The sequence below is a fragment of the Falco naumanni genome, chromosome 18 (genome assembly GCF_017639655.2).
Source record: "Falco naumanni isolate bFalNau1 chromosome 18, bFalNau1.pat, whole genome shotgun sequence".
NCBI lineage: Eukaryota > Metazoa > Chordata > Aves > Falconiformes > Falconidae > Falco > Falco naumanni.
This window is the reverse complement of record NC_054071.1, coordinates 3,019,081-3,036,108: the sequence shown is the minus strand read 5'-3', so window position 1 is coordinate 3,036,108 and position 17,028 is coordinate 3,019,081. Positions and strand designations below refer to the sequence as shown.

Below are 17,028 nucleotides of genomic sequence, written 5' to 3'. Positions count from 1 at the left end.
GAGGCCGGGGATGAGGGTGGGGCCAGGGATAGGGATGAGGATGGGGATGGGGACAGGGACAGGGATAGGGAGGAGGATGGGGCTGGGGACGAGGATGGGGCCGGGGACGAGGCTGAGGATGGGGCCAGGGCCGGGGATGAGGATCGGGCTGAGGCCGCGGGCAGGGCCGGAGATGAGGCCGGGGCCAAAGCCGGCCGCCGGGCCCTGCGTGCAAGAGCCGGGGGCCGGGCTGGGCCCCTCTCGGGCGCTGTGTGCACCGGGGGCGGTGCCGGCCGAGGCGGGGCGGCCCCGCTTTCGCTTTCGTTTCCCGGCGGCGGCGGCGGGGCCGGAGCTGGGCCGCAAGTAGCGCGGCCGGGCCGGGGCCGGGGCGGGCGGGTGAGGGCCCGGCGCGGCGAGGGGACGCAGCCCCGCGGGGCGGGGGGCGCCGCTGCCGGGGCTCCGGGCGCAGCATGGCGGGCCGCACGGTGCGGGTGGGGGGGCTCCCCGCCGACCTGCCCCCCGACCGGGTGGCCGACAAGCTGACCATCCACTTCCTGCGCTCCCGCAACGGCGGCGGGGAGATCGCCGATGTCCAGGTGCTGCCCGGCCCCCGGGCCTGCGCCCTCATCACCTTCGAGGCGCTGGAAGGTGAGGGCCGGGGGCCCGCTCTGCCTGGGGACCCGCCTGGGGCTCTGACTGGGGGCTCTGCCCAGGCCCTGCCCAGGGGCCCTTTCCCGGGTCAGTGCCCGTGGGCTCTGCTTGGGGTCCATGCCCCGGGGGCCCAGCCTGTGGGCCCTGCCCGGGGACCCTGCCCGTGGGCTCTGCCCATGGCTCTGCCCGTGGGCCCTGTCAGGGTCTCTGACTGGGGGCTCTGCCCAGGCCCTGCCCGGGGGCCCTTTCCCGGGTCTGTGCCCGTGGGCTCTGCTTGGGGTCCATGCCCGGGGACCCGCCTGGGGCTCTGCCTGCGGGCCCTGTCTGGGGACCCTGCCCATGGGCCCTTCCCGGGGCTCTGCCCGTGGGCTCTACCTGGGGACCCAGCCCGTGGGCCCTTCCCGGGGCTCTGCCCAGGGTCCCTGCCCATGGCTTTGCCCGTGGGCCCTGTGTGTGAGCCCTGCTCTGGGCCCTTCCCCGGGTCAGTGCCCGTGGGCTCTGCCTGGGCTCCATGCCGGGGGCCCAGCCTGTGGGCCCTGCCCATGGGTCTGCCCTGCCCGGGGCTCTGCCCAGACTCTGTGCCCGTGGGCCCGGCCTGTACACCCTGATCACGGGCTCTGCCCGCAGGTCCGACCATGGGCCCTGCTGGGGGCTCTGCCCGCTCCCCAGCAGCCGGCCCCATCCTCCCCCACATCCCCAGGGCAGAGATGGAGCTGCTGCTGCTCCTCCTCGCACAGGGCTGGGCTGACACGGCTCCTGGTGGCTTTTCCCACCCAGTGGCCCAGAGGATCCTGAAGGCGAAGAATCACGTCTTGTCGATCGGAGGGAAGAAATACCCGCTGGAAGTGACGGCACACATCGTGGAGCTGAGCCCCGACGAGGTAGCAAGGACAGACGGCTCCTGCCAGCGCAGTCGTGACAGCCCCAGCTGGCTCCCAGGCAGCTCTGTGCCTGGCAGACACGCTTGGGAGCAAAGACCTCACTCTGTCCTTTAATCTTAATTAGACTTAAAGCAAATCCATTTTTATTCATATTCAAATTTTTTTCTGTGCTAATAACACAGGGACAGCCAGGCAGACTGTGCAGTCAGTTGATTGGTATTTGTGCCTGTCAAAGCAAGGAAGAATAGGCTGGAGGGATGCGGCACTTTTCCCCAGCCCATCTGGTGACACACGAGGGATCCTGTTAATGCCTCTGCCGTGTCATTAGCTGGACACCGTGTCATTAGCTGGACACGCACAGTGTATTTTTCCTCTCTCCTTCTCAGGAGAGCTTAGGAGACAGACCTGCTAGTATCTAGGAGGCACTGGAGAGTTTTTGCCTCTTCCTCCAGTTTCAAGAAAGTATGGCAGTAGCCACGTCTCATGTTTTCATGTCTCAGCACTGAATACAAGGGTATGGGAGCTAGCCTGGCATCGCAGACCTTCCTGCAAGCCTGTGGTGCCAGGCTGCTCGAAGGTCTGCAGCTGAAGCTCTGGGAGAGCAAGAGGGCAGCTACATTTCAGGTGCAGAACGGATGGTGGATTTTTTGGGTTTGGGCTGTTTGCAGAGCTCCCAGCCTGTGGAAGCGGGGAACCTCTGTGCAATTTGCCCCCTGCATTTCTTTTTTGCAAAAAGCTTTTGGCTATGCATACAAAGTCCAAGAGTGGCTTTGGCTGGCTGAGTCTTTGAGTCCTGCCCATGTTATGCTCCCATCTCATTGGAAAGCAGGATGCTGAGAGAGAGAAGTGGCAGATCGTGTCATCCCTTCTGTCAGAATAATGCAGGGGCGGTGGCAAGTGTCAGGTGCATTTGCCTCCCCCTTTGTCTTGGAGGCTTCTTACTTTTTCAGTCCTTTGCTATCTACTTGCAGATCTTCATACGCACTTGCATGGTAGTTGACTATGGCAAGCTCCCTGCTGGCAAAACCCTCCTGAGGAACCTGCATAAAGGCTACAGCAATGTGCAGTTCAACTTCGACTCCAAGAACACACACTGCATAATCAAGGGACCATTCACTGAGCTGCAGGCCTTCAGCAGAGAGCTGCTGGGCAGCCTGAACCTCAAGAGCCAAGCTGCTGGAGAGATCTTCCAGCCAGGTTCCAGCCATGTGGCCAAAGAGACCAGAATTCATGATCACCAACAAGTGCCTGACTCCACTGAGTCACCACAAGACACAGCAAAGCTGCTGAACTGGGACCGGGTGTGTAAAAAGGCAGCTAAAGTCCCGTCGACTCGGGGCCCAGTGGATGGGGAGTCTGTGGAACAGATGGAGGACTTTTCCCTAGTGATGGACTCGGACATTTACTTGTACATGCAGAGGTTCTGTGCTGCCGAGTACCAAGGTGTGCTGTGCCAGCACCATGTGGATGTGGTGGATGTTAGCAGCGATGGCATCACCATACTGTACCTCCAACCATCTGCAGGTGTGCCTGGGGACATGGACGCCTTGCGACAGGCCCGCCTGGCCCTGCAGCAGCTTTACCAGCAGCTGGAGGTGAGCTTGCGCAAGGAGAAGATCGCCAAGGGAGGACTGGATATGGACAGCCAAGCGCTCAGGGCTCTGACACTTGAGCTGCAGAAACTGTATCCCCAGTTGCTCTGCCATGAGGATGAGAAGCAGCTTTATCTCATTGGAAACCTCGTTGATGTGTCCCAGGCCAAGCAGTACCTTCAGGATTTCAGCACCAGAAGAGGTGCCCACGCACACACGGTCGGCATGCTCAGCAGCTCCCTGCCCTCACACCCAGCAACCTCCCGCGCCACAGAGGCTGCACCCCACAAACCCAAAGTGCCTGCGGACACTTCAGCCTCAAGGCTCAGCCCAGGCAGGCCGGAGCTGAAAGGTGAGCTTAAGCTGGCTGCCAACTTCAGCACTCGGAGAGCTGACAGGTCCCAGGCCAGCCAGGGCCTCTCGCTGAATCAGGACTCTCCACCAGTGGGACAGGCACAGTTTCCTGCAAAACACTTATCAGACGTGGATACTGTAAGTCCAAGTGACCCAACAGCTCTGACCCGGCAGTACCAGCCTCATGCCTCTACAACAGGTGTGGTTTTGGGGTCAGCAGCAGAGTCTCAGCAGAAGGACCCCAAAGAATATGACCAACTGAAAGGAGGTGCCAGGCTTACAAGACACAAGGCTGCATCTCCCTTTGCGGGTAAAGAAAACAGCACTTCGCCGTATCCTGGGGACCCCAAAGGCTCTGGTCCCGTCAAGCTCCACCTGTTCACTAGCGCACCTAGTACCTTTGACACGACAAGGACCTCTTCTGCTTTAGACTCTAAACCCTCTGAATCCAGGCCTCTTCTGCGACGTTCCAACAGCTTCTCTCTGCCAAGGTCAAAGGAGAGTGACAAGCCCCAGGACACTGGCAGGGCAGGCAGTGGAGGCCATAGGGTGAGTGAAGAAATGAGTCTGGACTCTCTGCAGTGGTCATACCTGAAAGACGTTTGCCACGCTGCTATTGATGAGCTGTGCAGGGATGGAGGCGTGCAGATCTCAGAGCACCGTACCGGGCACTGCACTGTGCTGACGCTACAGGCGGTGGAGAGGAGCAAGCTCTTCCAGGCTAAATGGAAGGTGGAGGCCCTTGTACAGAAGTGTCCTGACCTTGTGTGTCAGAGTATGAGCTACTCGGAGCTCGCTGTAGATGGTCCAGATGATGATGCCCTGAGTGAACTGTGCAGCCTCTTGCAAGTAAACTCCCTCCAGGTTGGACTCAGCAAAGACAAGCACCAGCTCTGTCTTGCCTGCCCCAAGGAGATGCTGCCAGGAGTGACTGAGGCCTTCCACGTGTTTTCTTCCAGGAGGCTCCGTGCCCTGAAGTCTTCATCCTTGCCTCCAGGACCAGAGAGTACAGGGCACTCTAGTGTCATCCAGCCGAGCAGAAGCCAGGACGTGGTGCTGGGTGCAGCCCTTCCCAGCAGTCTGGAGTCCCTACAAATGGGCCTGCAGCACCTGAACATCAGCAACAAAGCAGACCATGCAGATGTGCTCAAGGCTTTCCAGCTGCCAGAGGCTAAGGAAAAGAGGTCCCCCAGTCCCTGGAGGTTCCAGCAGGCACTGGGGCAGGAGGAGGCCAATGACCATGTTGATTCTGGGGCTGCGCAAGGAGGAAGCAGCCTTCTGAGTCCCAGTGTCGTGGATAAGCCAAGTCCTGCTGGTCTGAGGGAGTCCCAGGAACAGCTGAAGACAAAATTGTCTGGGGGGGAGCCTGATGTTGCACGGCTAAAGCAGGTTTTGCCAGACAGATTCCAGTTTGCCAGAGACAAGATCAGAGGAGGCCACAATGAAGCGATGGGACAGGCGCGTCCGCTGGTTCCTGTGGCAGATGGTGCTCCTCACTCCCTGCCCACCTGGCTGTACAGGGCTATGGCTGCTGAGCCCCCCGAGGCTGCAGCCGAACCGTCACCTGCAGCAGAGCCCAGGGGCCAGGAAAGGGCCCCGCTCCCAACGGGCAGCAGCAGTGTGCAGGAGGAGCCTGACCTCTCATCACAGCAGACAAGAGGTCCCAGCCCTGGACAGGAAAGCAGCAAGACCCCTCTGGGCCAGTGTGATGCTTGCCAGGGCTCAGGTGTGACCTGCCAGGCCCCCTGCGGTCACGCCTTGTGCAGGACGTGTTTTGCAGTGGACAGTACGCAACCAGCTTGTTGCAGCTCCTCCTCGGTTGCCCCAAGCTGCAAGATCACGGGGACATTCAGGATCTCCTCCCTGTCTCAGAGTCTGCCTGGCTATTATCGAGACCTAACGCTCCAGGTTGCCTACAACATCCCTGATGGCGTGCAAGGGGTAGGTACCCACTGCGGGGGCTTCTCCATCCTGCTGCAGGACGTGCAATGGGTTCTGTCAGCATTGCTGGGCATGCAGGGAGTGTGTGTGCATGCGTGTGTGTGTGTGTGTGTGTGTCAGGGGGGAGGGCAGCTACAGCTCCATGCCCCACATACCGAAGCAGCAGAGGTATGGACCTGTGGAAGGCAAAAAGCTCCACACCAGGCCTGGGAGCAGCTTGCTGCTTTTGAAGAGCGTGTAAGCTCTGGTTTTAGTTCAAAGTGAGAGGCCACAGTTGTCTGTGTATTTTCAGGCTTGCCAGAATCTCAGAAGCCGGCTCCGAGGCACAGCACTCAGGTTGTTGTTTAAAATGCTTGCTTCCTCTTCTAAGGTTGGTGACCCCCGCCCAGGACAGCCTTACAAAGGGGGCACTTTCTGTGCCTTCCTGCCTGACAATAGGGAAGGACAGAAGACAGCAATGCTGCTAAAGAAGGCATTTGAGCATGGGTTGACATTCCAGATCAAGTCCTGCAACGGAGAGGAAAGAGTGACATGGGGCCTTATTCCACACAAAACCTCCTGGGGTGGAGGCAAAGCCAGGTATGGCCCAGCTCATCCTAAGCTTCTAGGTGTATTTTTATTATTTTTTTTTAGCAGTTGGAGGAGGAGAACCATGGACTCCAGCTCAACACATCCTGGCATGGGTGGCTCTTCCAGGCTCCTGCAATGGCAGAGTTGGTGCCTCCCTTTTTGCTTTGGCTCACAGGGCAGCTGTGGTGTGGCAGACCAGACTTGGCACCCTCCAGCTGGAGCTGAAAGCCCTTGTCCATCCCACACCCAGTTCCCCATGGACAAGAATTCTGGGCTCTGTTCACTTACAGCTTTCCTGGCTTTTCCCGTGACGGTGCTCTGCAGCTGGCTCTGGGTGCAAGCCAGGCCTGCAGGCAGCTCCCAGGGAGCAGGACTTCCACCCTCAGTCCCTGTTGAAGGGCTGAGGCAAAAGGAAACTGCTTCTCCCCTCAGTGGTTCTAGCACCATCAGCAGGATTTACACTACTTCCCTCTCTGCCCCACAGGAATGGCTATCCAGACACCCAGTATCTCCGTGAGGTTTGTGCAGTACTGAAGAAACTGGGCATTGCGTAAGGCTCCCTGCCTGAGTGGCCACGGCCCGTGTCTTTGCTTCACTTTCCAGCTGACAAAACTGCAGCTTAGCACAGATAGCCCAGGAAAAAGCAAGTGTTCGGCCAAGGAGCTCCTGTGTCATCAGAGACAGACAGAAGTCTGCACGTCAGTGACAGCAGCACCTCCATCCCTGGCCCCCCGCAAGCCCCTGCATGGATGGGAGCTTCCCTGAAACTCCAGCTCCTCCTGGATGCGGGTCCTCCCTAGCCAGCTGATCATGCAGCTTGTGTCAACACCAGCTCCAGGCCAAGCCCCGGCGTGGCTTTCAGCAGCAGAACCCAAACCTGGGCAGGAGCCTGCGTGTAGCCCAGCAGCCCCATCTTCTGGAAGTCTCTTCCACCTCCGGCCACTACAGGCAGGCTCCAGCTCAGCCCCCCCCCCCTCCCCGGAGACTGTGCCAGAGCTGAGCTGTGATTAATTTCAGCTGTTGGCTCAGCCATTTGAGTCCTGGAGCAGACAGCCCCAAGCTACAGCCCCTCCCCAGCACCTGCTCTGGGGCCAGCAGGCACCCTGATGCTCTCCTGGGGGAAGCACGACCAGCTTTCAGTGCCCAGGACAGCTGCCTCCCCTGAGAATATACAGGCAGGGACAGTCTCTAAGTGGAGAAATGCAAATAAACAAGATTTATTCCCACATTTGTAGTAGTGGTTATTCACGCCTTGTCTTACCATCACCTCAGGCACCCATTTCAATCTCAACTGCTCTCAGTGACAGACACAGAGCAAACAGCAGAGGCCAGCTAAGGGCTTTGCGCTCCTGAACAGGGCATTAGAAGACCAGTGCAACACTTGAGGCAGCAATTAACAGTTGTCCTTGAGAGCAGAGGCATCTTCTCACCCTGGGAGGGGTACAATTTGTAAACTGAGTGTGTCTACCCACTGATTGCCTTGGAGAAGTGATAAAAGTGCCCCAGAGGCTGAGCTAGGGGCAGAGGGTTCATTCCAAGAGGAGACTGAGCAGCACACTGCTGAGGGTTTTGTTATGCTTTTAATTAACATTTGAAACACATAAGGCATATGGTAACATTAGACAGAGGAGCATCACACAGTATAGTCATGTAAACAGCATTGGCACACTTGCTTTCTGTCCGACTTGGTTACACGCACAAAGCAGAATATATATTTTTTTTTTAAAACAAAGATTTTCCATGTGTCTGTAGGATGAGTATCACTCATATCACATATCTGCAAATCAACACGACTCAGACAGCACAGACCAGACCATATGTTGCAAGAGGCTCAGAGTCTAATGCATTTCACATCACGCTCATGTACTACTTGCCAGTCACGCCACACTTTGCCATCACCAGGGCTTAGCACACTAGAGACTTCATTAGGCAACAAGAGTGGTTTTTACACCTATGATAGCAGCTGTAGGTACACCAGGATCCTGCACGAAGTAAAGCCCGAGGCCCACAATGCTTCTTTCTTCTCCCTGGTCAATCAATTCTAGTTTAATACAGGTGTCCAAAATGAAATGTACAGCTAAAACTCCTTCCCCCCTCTCAAAGTACTTGGCAGAGGTTGCGCTCCTCCGCACACGCTCTGCTCCTTCCCCTTCCGCAGTTAGCGTGCAACACGAGTGAGTTTGAGAGAAACCAAAGAGTCAAAACATGACAAAAAAGCTGCCTGGTGATAGCAAAGGAGTTGCATTTTGCCCAAGACCAGTGGTACCAGTCTGGGAAGAGGTAACAACTGCAGTAATGACACAGGAATGGCACTGGCACAGGCATCCCTGTGCTGAGCAGCCCCTGCACGGCGCGCCCCCGGGGCTGGGGTCACCTCTGCTCACGAGCTCCTCGTGCTTTCCACTTGGACTCCTCACAGCATAAACTTTGAGCCAGACAATCCGTAAAACAAACATTAAATTGCACTTCTGATAGGTGGAATGGCACATGCAATTTAAGCGCAGGAACCTTCTATTTCCTCAATAGCACAACTTTGCCCTAAACAGTTGAGCAACATCGACTGGAATGATTTTCATCCTAGGGTTTTATTTTTTTTTTTGCTTTGGTCCTTGGTATACAAACCTGCTGGTTAACTTTTTAAGACACTTGAAGTTGTTTTACATAGGTTCTATACTTATTGGCCCATAAAATGCTTGTCCATAAAAAAAAAAAAAAGTAAAAACAACAAAAAAAACCAAAAAAACAACCAACCACAACCACCTAGAGCAGAGCCGTTGAGGCAGTGGAGAGCAAAGTTACATTGAATCTTAGTCTTTCCGTAGAAAACATTGTTTCTGCCAAGGGACAAAAACAAACAGTGCTAAACTCTGACAGATAGTAACTGCTTTGCACTCTTGCCCTGATAAGGGCTTCTGGGACTTGTAGGCAGAAGATGCGCAAGCAGCTACCCATGAAGACTTGGGAGCCGGGATTGTTTCCAGAGAGCCGGGATTGTTTCCAGAGAGCCAAGGCCAGGGTGGCAGATAAAGCCTCAGTCGAGGACCAGCTGGAGCCAAGCAGCCACCCCGGGGGGAGACAAGGGCTCTACAACAGCTCTTCTGGAGCAGGGAGCACAGAACCGCCAGGCTGGCCCTGGAAAGGCTGCAGCACACGGAAAGGGAGTGTCTTATTCACAGTAAATCAGACTACACCAGCAGCGTTCACAAAACAGGGCCAGCGAGAGTTGTCAAGAGGTTTTTGGCAATATTTCAAAAGGCCAGAATGGAAAAGGCTCCAGTGACTTCCTAGTCCTTACAGGCATGTAGAAGAAGGCACCGAGATACTGTTTTCTGTGGCACACCGCAAGGCAGCGCGTCAGGGGTGTCCCCATGGGAAGCTCCAAGACTCCCGCTTTCCTCCTTCAGGCTGCAAGAGCCTCGCTACGCTGCCTGACCACGGCCATCCGAGTAAGGCACTGAGCACGCACTTAGCCGAGACTAAAGCAAGGAAAAGGGTGAAAAACCGTGAAACACCGTTAGATCGTTTTCCCCTTTACAAGTGTGCGGTGGTGTGCTGTTTGAGCACGCTGCTCTTTCATCAGGGTCAAGTTCAGTTTCTCAGAGGAACGGGTTCAGGCTTCCCATTTCAGCAATTTTGACAGTCCTGCTGTGGAGACCTGGCATAGCAGCACTAGACACTGTCCGATTTAATCTGAATTAGAATGACAGGGCAGATCGAATGGAGAAGCAGCAAGATTTTGGATTCGGAAAGGTTAAAAGTTGTGCTTACGAGTTTCATCAGACCCCGTTTATGAAGTTTGCCTATCAAGTGCGAGAGATGGACTGACACGGATCTGTGATGGGGCTCCAGCCTTCCTCTGAGGTCGTAGGGAACGGGGTTGTTTTAATACTTAAAAGTGAGCCAGGGCAAGTCCCTGAGAGGCTGCGCCTACGCGTCTTTGAAGAACTAGGGACTGAACCCGAGCACCTGAAACCCAAGCTAGGAGCCCCGCTGGGGGACAGGGCTGGCTGAGGCAGCAGCCCCACTCCTCAACCGCACAGAACCCCCCAGCCCTGCGCACAGCCTGCCTGCCCTCGAGCCCTGGAGGGGCTTCACACGCGGGGCCCTTCGCCCAGCGAGCATCCCTCCTCCTTGGGGCATGGTTACGCAGGGCTCCTGGCAGCAGGGATTTGCTCCTGGAGCCCGAGCTCTCCCTCGATGGGCAGCTCTCCTTGGCACCCCCAGGTTTACACCTTTTCAAATCCAAAATGAAGCCTAAAATCCCGCAGCACCTACAATCCATGACAAAGCCTCAAAGCAAGCACAAACGGCACCACAGTCACTCAGGGCTGAAAACACGTCCGGCAGGAAAGGGGGGCACTCGCCGGGATGTTCAATGCTCACAGAACTAGGCTTGGCTCTCTGCACAGCCACGTTTCCAGATGCATGGAAGAAAGGAAAGAAAAAGGAGGAGGAAACAGAGTGCTGGTCTGGGAGGAGCACCCCAGCAGCTCCTAAACCCTCAGTGCTGAATGAGAGCCCCAAATTTGCAGTTTCAGGGGAAGAAAAAGCCAAGCCCTACTGCAGCACCGAGCCCCGAGGTGGGAGCTGGTCTGAGCGCGTATCGAATGAGCTACGGAGAGAACGGAGAGCACGGTCTACACTGCTCAAGGCGCCCAAGCCAAGAGGCTCGACACACGCTTTACTGAGCGGCGTGCACAGAGCGAGCCAGCCCAGGCTCCCGCGACCGGTTCTTACGCGTGGATTCCCAAATTGCAACGCCTCCCCAGCACACCGGGCACAGCACAAAGCAAGCGTTAACAGGGGGCTTCGTTTGTTCCCATCTTGCTTAAGTCCGACTCAACACCGCAGCCCTTGGAAATACAAACACGAGGGTGAAGTTTAGCCTTAACAATACCGACTTGGAGCCCAACATTAATAAAGCACAGAGCCAACATCAATTGTTCCAGTCACTTGAGACACAGTCGAGTCCTTATGGTCTCTAAAAATCAAGACACGGTTTAGATCTCCCCTATTACAGTTTGGAATCGGAAAATGGACAAGATCAAGTTACCCAAATGAAACTTTTTCTTCCGTATTCAGACACGGCCCAGCCTGTCGGGTTTCTTGCCGACTGCAAAGAAGAGTGACTGCAAATTAAGTGCAATATGCCATAGACTCCAGAGTGCCAGGATGGTATTTACAAGGCAAAGACCTGTTACGCTCTGACTGGTGCTGGAGGCCTACAAAAGCAGAGGGGAAAGTGCGTGGTTAGTGTAAACAGATGAGCAGCTCGTGCTAGAATTAAACTGGGCCAGCCAGGCTTTGCCTCTGGCTGTTGAGGAAACGTGCCAAGTTTGGCCCATTCTCCTGCTGAACGAGCTTCCCCAAGGTGACAGCGCAAATGCTTCAGCAGGGCTCGGCTTCTGTGGAGACACTCAGCAGTTGCTACAGTACGTGGCACACCTTGACTTTTAACAACCGCACAGCCTGTCACCGTCACCGGCAGCTGCTGGAAGCGCCAGTTGCACTGCCAGAGAAAACGAAGGTTAGTTTGGAAACTCAGCAAAGAGCCAAGGGATTAGAAAAGTATAGAAAATAAGCAGGCTTCAGGACAGAGCTAGGGCAGGAGGCCTGTCTGGCAAAGGGTCAGTCACAACGAGAGCATGCAAACCTCATCTGAGCTTTAAGCACAATGTTCTTGTTCTAGTGAATATGGAAGCTACTGATCTGTCCATTTCCAGGTCCCAAAGAGATCAGGGAGTTAAACCATGAATTCACAATCTGCACGCGTCTTCTCCTTAGTTCTCTTCTTTTTTGGATTCTTCCTTGGGTGCTTCAGGAACCAGGATGACTTTTCCAACATTCTTCTTCTCTTGCATCTGCCTCATGGCATCTGCCACCTGGAAGCGACAGGAATCTCGTGAGACCCAGGCCCACCACGCAGTGCAGTCGTGCCCTCCCTGGGCCCCTTGGGCCACCCAGACTAGCCTGAGGGCCACCCTGGGGGCAGCTTTCCCAGCAGCCGAGCAAGCGCCAAGCACCCAGATGCCTCTGCACAGATGCATTTTGGACAGAGCTGGGCAGCTACCCCAGCCTGCCCATAGGAAACTGTCCTCAAGAATTCACACAGCCCACTGGTAACACACGCAAGGGTGTTCTGCTACACAACTTGTGGAAGAGTGAAGTGTGAGTCACCACAGCTTCCATCCCAAACAGAGGGGAGCACCGCAGAAACCCAGCCAACAGCCAGAAAGACAGTGCTCCTACCATCTACACAAACACAGAACAACACCTGCACGGTGGTTTTATCATTATTAAGTAAAACAGCACCTAGACCAGGCCTGGAATCAAATTTCTCTTGATTCTAATTCTCAGGTACTAACACCAACTGGTCGCTACCAAGTCCTTTGCTCCCTTGCACTAAGTCCTATCCCAGCAAAGGATTTCCAAGGGAAGAACCTGACTCTGCCTGGACGCATCAATGCAACAACACTGAGCACAGCAGAGCTGCTGAAGAACCTGCAGCTCTCTCCAAACATCCTCATTCTGCTTCACCGCCTGGGCTCTTTTTCACTCATGGGAGGGCGGCAGCAATCTTACCAGCTGTCTGCATAATTACAGGGTGCAGACTCCGGGCAGTCTCCAGCCTAATGCATAACCCAGCCCCTTCACAGACGGCTGCTGCCCACGGAGCACAGCTGAGCACCTGCCCTATTCCACAGGGACACTGTCTGGCATTGCCCAGCTCTGTGCACTGGAGCAGAAGAGCCCGGCCACTTTGCTCCCCCTTAATATCTTAAAAAAAAAAAAAGGCACTGAATGTCTGAGAACAGATGGTTATTAAACATTTGCAACAGTTCAGCCCCCGTGAATAAGGGGCTCAGACTGAACCAGAGCTCACTGTGCAGAAAACAATCACCCAGTAATTTCTGAGTGCTGCCATCCTATACGTTAGCTCAGACTCACCTGATCAAAGGGCCATACAGAGTCTATTTTGGGCTTGATTTTGCCTTGGCCGTACAGGAAAAGCAGCTTGGCTACAACGACTCCAATCAGCTCAAATTCTTCATCCATATATCCAAGGTGGTAGCCACACACAGCCTTGTTATGGTGTAGGAGCTGCAAGGCACTGATGCTGAACTGGTTCCACCAGGTTTTAGCCATAGCCATGAAGTTCTTCTTCTGCCCAGTGAGCAGGTTTGCCATCCCTAAAAAAAGGCAAGCCACAGATGAGCTGGGATCAACACGAGAAGCAGCGGGCATCCCGCGTAACAGCTCAGAGAACACGCAGGGCAACAGCCGCTCACACAGACAGAGGTGAAAACTGGATCACACCAGGATCTGCCCAGTCAGCCCTCAGTGGAAACAGGTACCTGCCTCAGCCTCGAGAGACAGAATTTGGTTTATGGGCACCCACAATACAGAACAACTCTTCTCTTAGGTGGGCAGCAGCAGCACAGCTAGATTGGAGTGGTGGCAGAGGCAAGAGAGGGTTACAAGTCACATCCAGCCAGGCTGGCAGGACAGCACTCCTCTTCTCTACAGCCACGCTTCTCCAGGGAGCCACACGCTGCAGTGGCTGGGACAACAGAAGCAGCACACTGGTGCAAGTGTCTGGAATCTCACTGGGGGTTGTGTGAGGGCTTTGTCTACAGGACAAAAATCACAGTGTCTCAGGGCCGGGGAATGGAGAGATAAGTATTCAGTAGCCTCAAACCTCATCACCCACACATCCTCTAGAAGAAAAGCAAGGCTCTATTAGTGCTGTGCATTAAGTCAGCCCGGACAAAGCAGCTGTGCCAGCGTTCCTCCACAGGGACATTCCAGCTTCCCCTGCAGGCACCAGCTCATATTCAAGGAGAGATCTTGGCATGGGAGGGAAGACCCTTGGAGCCCGTGACCAGGAGAGCTTTCAGGACAAGGCACAAATCTCACTCCCCTCAGTGCATCACCCAGGCGAAGCATCCTAAAGACCTTCACGAGATAACAGAACTACAACACTACAGCACAGCAGTCAGCAGCGGCGATGCTCCCTCGTGGCTGCGCATCCAGGCACGGAGCGGTGTGGAGCATTCCCACGCGGATCCAAGCCCTCCCTGACATCACAGGGTCCCTCCCACGCAGGAGCCGGGGTGTGGGCACTCTGCTCACACTTACCGTAAGTGATGAGTTTGCCCATCGGCTTCAGCAGGTTAAATGCTTTGGACGTATCGGATCCTCCCAGGGGGTCCAGGACAATGTCAACACCTAGAGGGAATTGAAAGTAACTAGAAGTTTCTTTGCACTTGAAAGAAATGCAGGACAGTTGTAGAAGTCCCTCCACCACCGCATGGTACCTTTGGGAGAGATTTTCCGGACCTCCTCTGCATAATCCATCGTTCTGTAGTCAATGGGGTGAGCGACTCCGCTCTCCTTGAGCAAATCGTGCTTGGAGGCAGATGCTGTGCCAAAAATGGTGACATTTTCCACTGTCTTGCACAGCTGGATGGCAGCAGTTCCCACACCACCTGAAAATCAGCAGCGAGAAAGACTTAGAAGCAAACAACCCGAGCAGTCAGAAAAGCTTTTGGATAGGTAAATTATCCCTGCTCGTACTGACTGGACAGTGCTGGGAGGCTACAGGATAACGGCTTTGCCTGGGGCGGGCTGATGCCTGTGACACGCTGGGGCAGGCTGACCCCGGCTGCTGAGAAATAGGTTCAGCATTTGCCAGGGTGAGCGTGCTGCCTGCATCTCCGGCAGGCGATGCTCTGGCAGTCCAGCCCCCCGCTGATCACCGCCTCACCCGTTCACACCCGACGTGAAGCTGCACATCGAGGTCGAGAGGCTCAGCACAGGCTGGCAAGAAGCGTTTACCTGCAGCCATGTGGATGAGGACGCTCTGGTTGGGTCTCAGGTTTCCAAAGTCAAACAGGATCATGTAGGCGGTGATGTAGTTTACAAGAAGAGCGGCCGCTTCCTCGAAGCTCATCCCCTCAGGTATCAGGAATGTTTGCCTGGCTGGCACGTTCACGATTTCTTGCCAGAGCCCTGACCTTGCCAGGACCATTACCTTATCACCAACCTAAAATCAAACAGAGGACAAGGTGCGTCTCCAGAGGCCAGAGCCAGGTCCACGCCTGCTGTTCTCCGGGCAGAGGTCTGCAGGGACTGCAGCACCCCAGCCCTGGATGGGAGCCCGCAGCTGCGCTCTGCTCGCACCACAGCACCTCTCGCCCAGCCCTGGGCGCACGCCGGATGGGACCGCAGGCACCCCAGGCTCTGGCTTGCACCCACTGTGCTGCCTGACTGCCCGCTGCCCGAACCAGGGGACCCCTAGCAAGGGAAAGAGGGGAGGGGGCTGTGTCCTGCCCTCCCTGCCCAAGCTGGGAGCAGGAGTCTGAACGCTGTGAAATATTCCTGCTGCAGGAGGCCTGGGGCAGCGCCTAACAGGATCAGCTCTGGAAAAAGCACAGCCAACCTTAGGAAAACCCCTCAGGGCTAAGCCTCAGGCATCCCCCAAAATCCGCTCTTATTCCAGTGGACAAGAAACATCTGGCTGTGCAAGGGGAAGCAGCCAGCACCAAGAGGCACCAAGGCAGAGGCAGAACCGCTCCTCAGAACGGCTCCCGGCCTCTGGGTTTGGCTTTTACACGTGAATAAACCACGAGGTTTTCCTGGATGGGAGGGAATCATCTCGGACACGCTGGGGGGGGGGGGGGCGGGGGGCGTTTTTTTCAGCCACTTTGTCTTGCTACTTGTGCACCCCAGATGATCCTACAGCACCGTGATTGCCACGGCCCCACCGACGGGCCGGGAAGAGGCAGAGCCAGCTTCTCTGTCCCCCGAGTGCCCTGCCGGGGGGGCCGCAGCTCCAGCCCCCCCCAGCCCCAGCATCCGCTGCCCGCCCACCCCACCCCACCCCGTGCTGCTGCCGTTCAAGGACGGTCACGAACGCGCTGGAACCAGCACGGCCCCGCCGCAGCCGCCACCCCACCGGCGTCCGCCACCACCAAGGCATCTGTGCCCGTGCAAACACCTGGCAGCCCCCGGGGGACGCGCCGCCCCCCCCAGCCCCAGCCGCCGCGGCCCCCCGGGGGGGCGATGCTGCGGCCGCCGGGACCGGGCCGGGCCCCTTTGTCCGGGGCTTTGTGTGGGGCCGGGTCACGGCGACCGCCGCCCGGCCGCCCCGACGGGGAGCCCCGGCCCCAGCGCGCCGCCGCCTCCCGGGGCTGCGCGCACCGGGCGCCCCCCACGGGGCTCGGAGCCGCACCGGGGCCGCACCGGCGGGGCGGGGCCACCGCAGTGCGGCGGGGCCGAGCCGGGCGGAACCGGGCCGGGCCACCCCTCACCTTTCGGTCGCGGACGCCGTCGCCGAGGGCGCGGACGGTGCCGGCGCACTCCATGCCGGGGCAGACGGGCGGCGGCGGCAGCCGGTCGTAGAGCCCCTGCCGCGCCATCAGGTCGGCGAAGTTGAGGCCGCAGGCGCGGACCCGCACCGAGACCTCGCCGGGCTGCGGGGCCCCGCCGCGCCGCGCCTGCACCTTCACCTTCTCGTAGCCGCCGAAGCCCGTCAGCACCAGCGCCCGGTGCTCCGCCGGCTCCCCGCCGCCCGCCGGCGGCTCGGGGCCGGGGGCCGGCTCGGGGCCGGGGGCCTGCTCGGGGGCGGCGGCGGCGGCCGGGGCCGGCTCGGCGGACATGGCGGAGCGGAGCGGCGGGAGCGGCTGCGGGCGCGGGGCGGCGGCGGGCGGGGAAAAGCCGGGGCGCGGCTGGGGGCGGGGCGCGGGCGGGGCGGGGCGGGCACCGGGGCGGGCACCGGGCCGCCTCCCGCTCCCCCGGCCTTGGGCCCGTTGCCGGTGTGCCTCCCGCTCCCGGTGTGCCTCCCGCTCCCCGGGCCCTAGGCCTGCTCCCGGTGTGCCTCCCGCTCCCCGCTCCCGGTGTGCCTCCCGCTCCTGGGCCGCCCCCCGCTCCCCGCTCCCGCCCCGACGGCGGGCGCCCCTCCGCAGCCCGGTGTCCCGGGGGAAGCCTAGCCCCGCTCCCTCCCCGCGGCCCCGCTTCCCCCGGCAGGTCTGGAGCCGCTGCCAGGGGAGACGGGAGCG

At 57.7% G+C, this 17,028-nt stretch overlaps 2 protein-coding genes across 2 annotated transcripts; one reads left to right on the top strand and one right to left on the bottom strand.

Annotated features, from left to right (window-relative positions):
- Positions 1 to 418: 418 nt before the first annotated feature.
- LOC121098848 lies at positions 419 to 8,658 on the top strand. Its single transcript, XM_040617279.1, has 5 exons — positions 419 to 627; positions 1,408 to 1,511; positions 2,483 to 5,398; positions 5,769 to 5,977; positions 6,453 to 8,658. The coding sequence occupies exons 1-5, from the start codon at positions 450 to 452 to the stop codon at positions 6,520 to 6,522; spliced, it is 3,477 nt and encodes a 1,158-aa protein (XP_040473213.1). The 5' UTR covers positions 419 to 449; the 3' UTR covers positions 6,523 to 8,658.
- On the bottom strand, positions 7,530 to 16,629 carry VAT1 (vesicle amine transport 1). Its single transcript, XM_040617281.1, has 6 exons — positions 16,282 to 16,629; positions 14,807 to 15,014; positions 14,287 to 14,457; positions 14,108 to 14,197; positions 12,917 to 13,158; positions 7,530 to 11,850 (listed from the first exon to the last, which is right to left on the bottom strand). The coding sequence occupies exons 1-6, from the start codon at positions 16,627 to 16,629 to the stop codon at positions 11,749 to 11,751; spliced, it is 1,161 nt and encodes a 386-aa protein (XP_040473215.1). The 3' UTR covers positions 7,530 to 11,748.
- Positions 16,630 to 17,028: the final 399 nt, after the last annotated feature.

Coding starts and splice junctions, on each gene's coding strand:
- VAT1 (XM_040617281.1), bottom strand. CDS start 16,629: ATGTCCGCCGAGCCGGCCCCGGCCGCCGCCGCCGCCCCCGAGCAGGCC. Junction 14,458..14,806: donor CCTCATCCACATGGCTGCAG/GTAAACGCTTCT, acceptor GCTGATTTTCAG/GTGGTGTGGGAACTGCTGCC. Junction 11,851..12,916: donor CTGTATGGCCCTTTGATCAG/GTGAGTCTGAGC, acceptor TGTCGCTTCCAG/GTGGCAGATGCCATGAGGCA.
- LOC121098848 (XM_040617279.1), top strand. CDS start 450: ATGGCGGGCCGCACGGTGCGGGTGGGGGGGCTCCCCGCCGACCTGCCC. Junction 5,399..5,768: donor TCCCTGATGGCGTGCAAGGG/GTAGGTACCCAC, acceptor TCCTCTTCTAAG/GTTGGTGACCCCCGCCCAGG. Junction 5,978..6,452: donor TGGGGTGGAGGCAAAGCCAG/GTATGGCCCAGC, acceptor TCTGCCCCACAG/GAATGGCTATCCAGACACCC.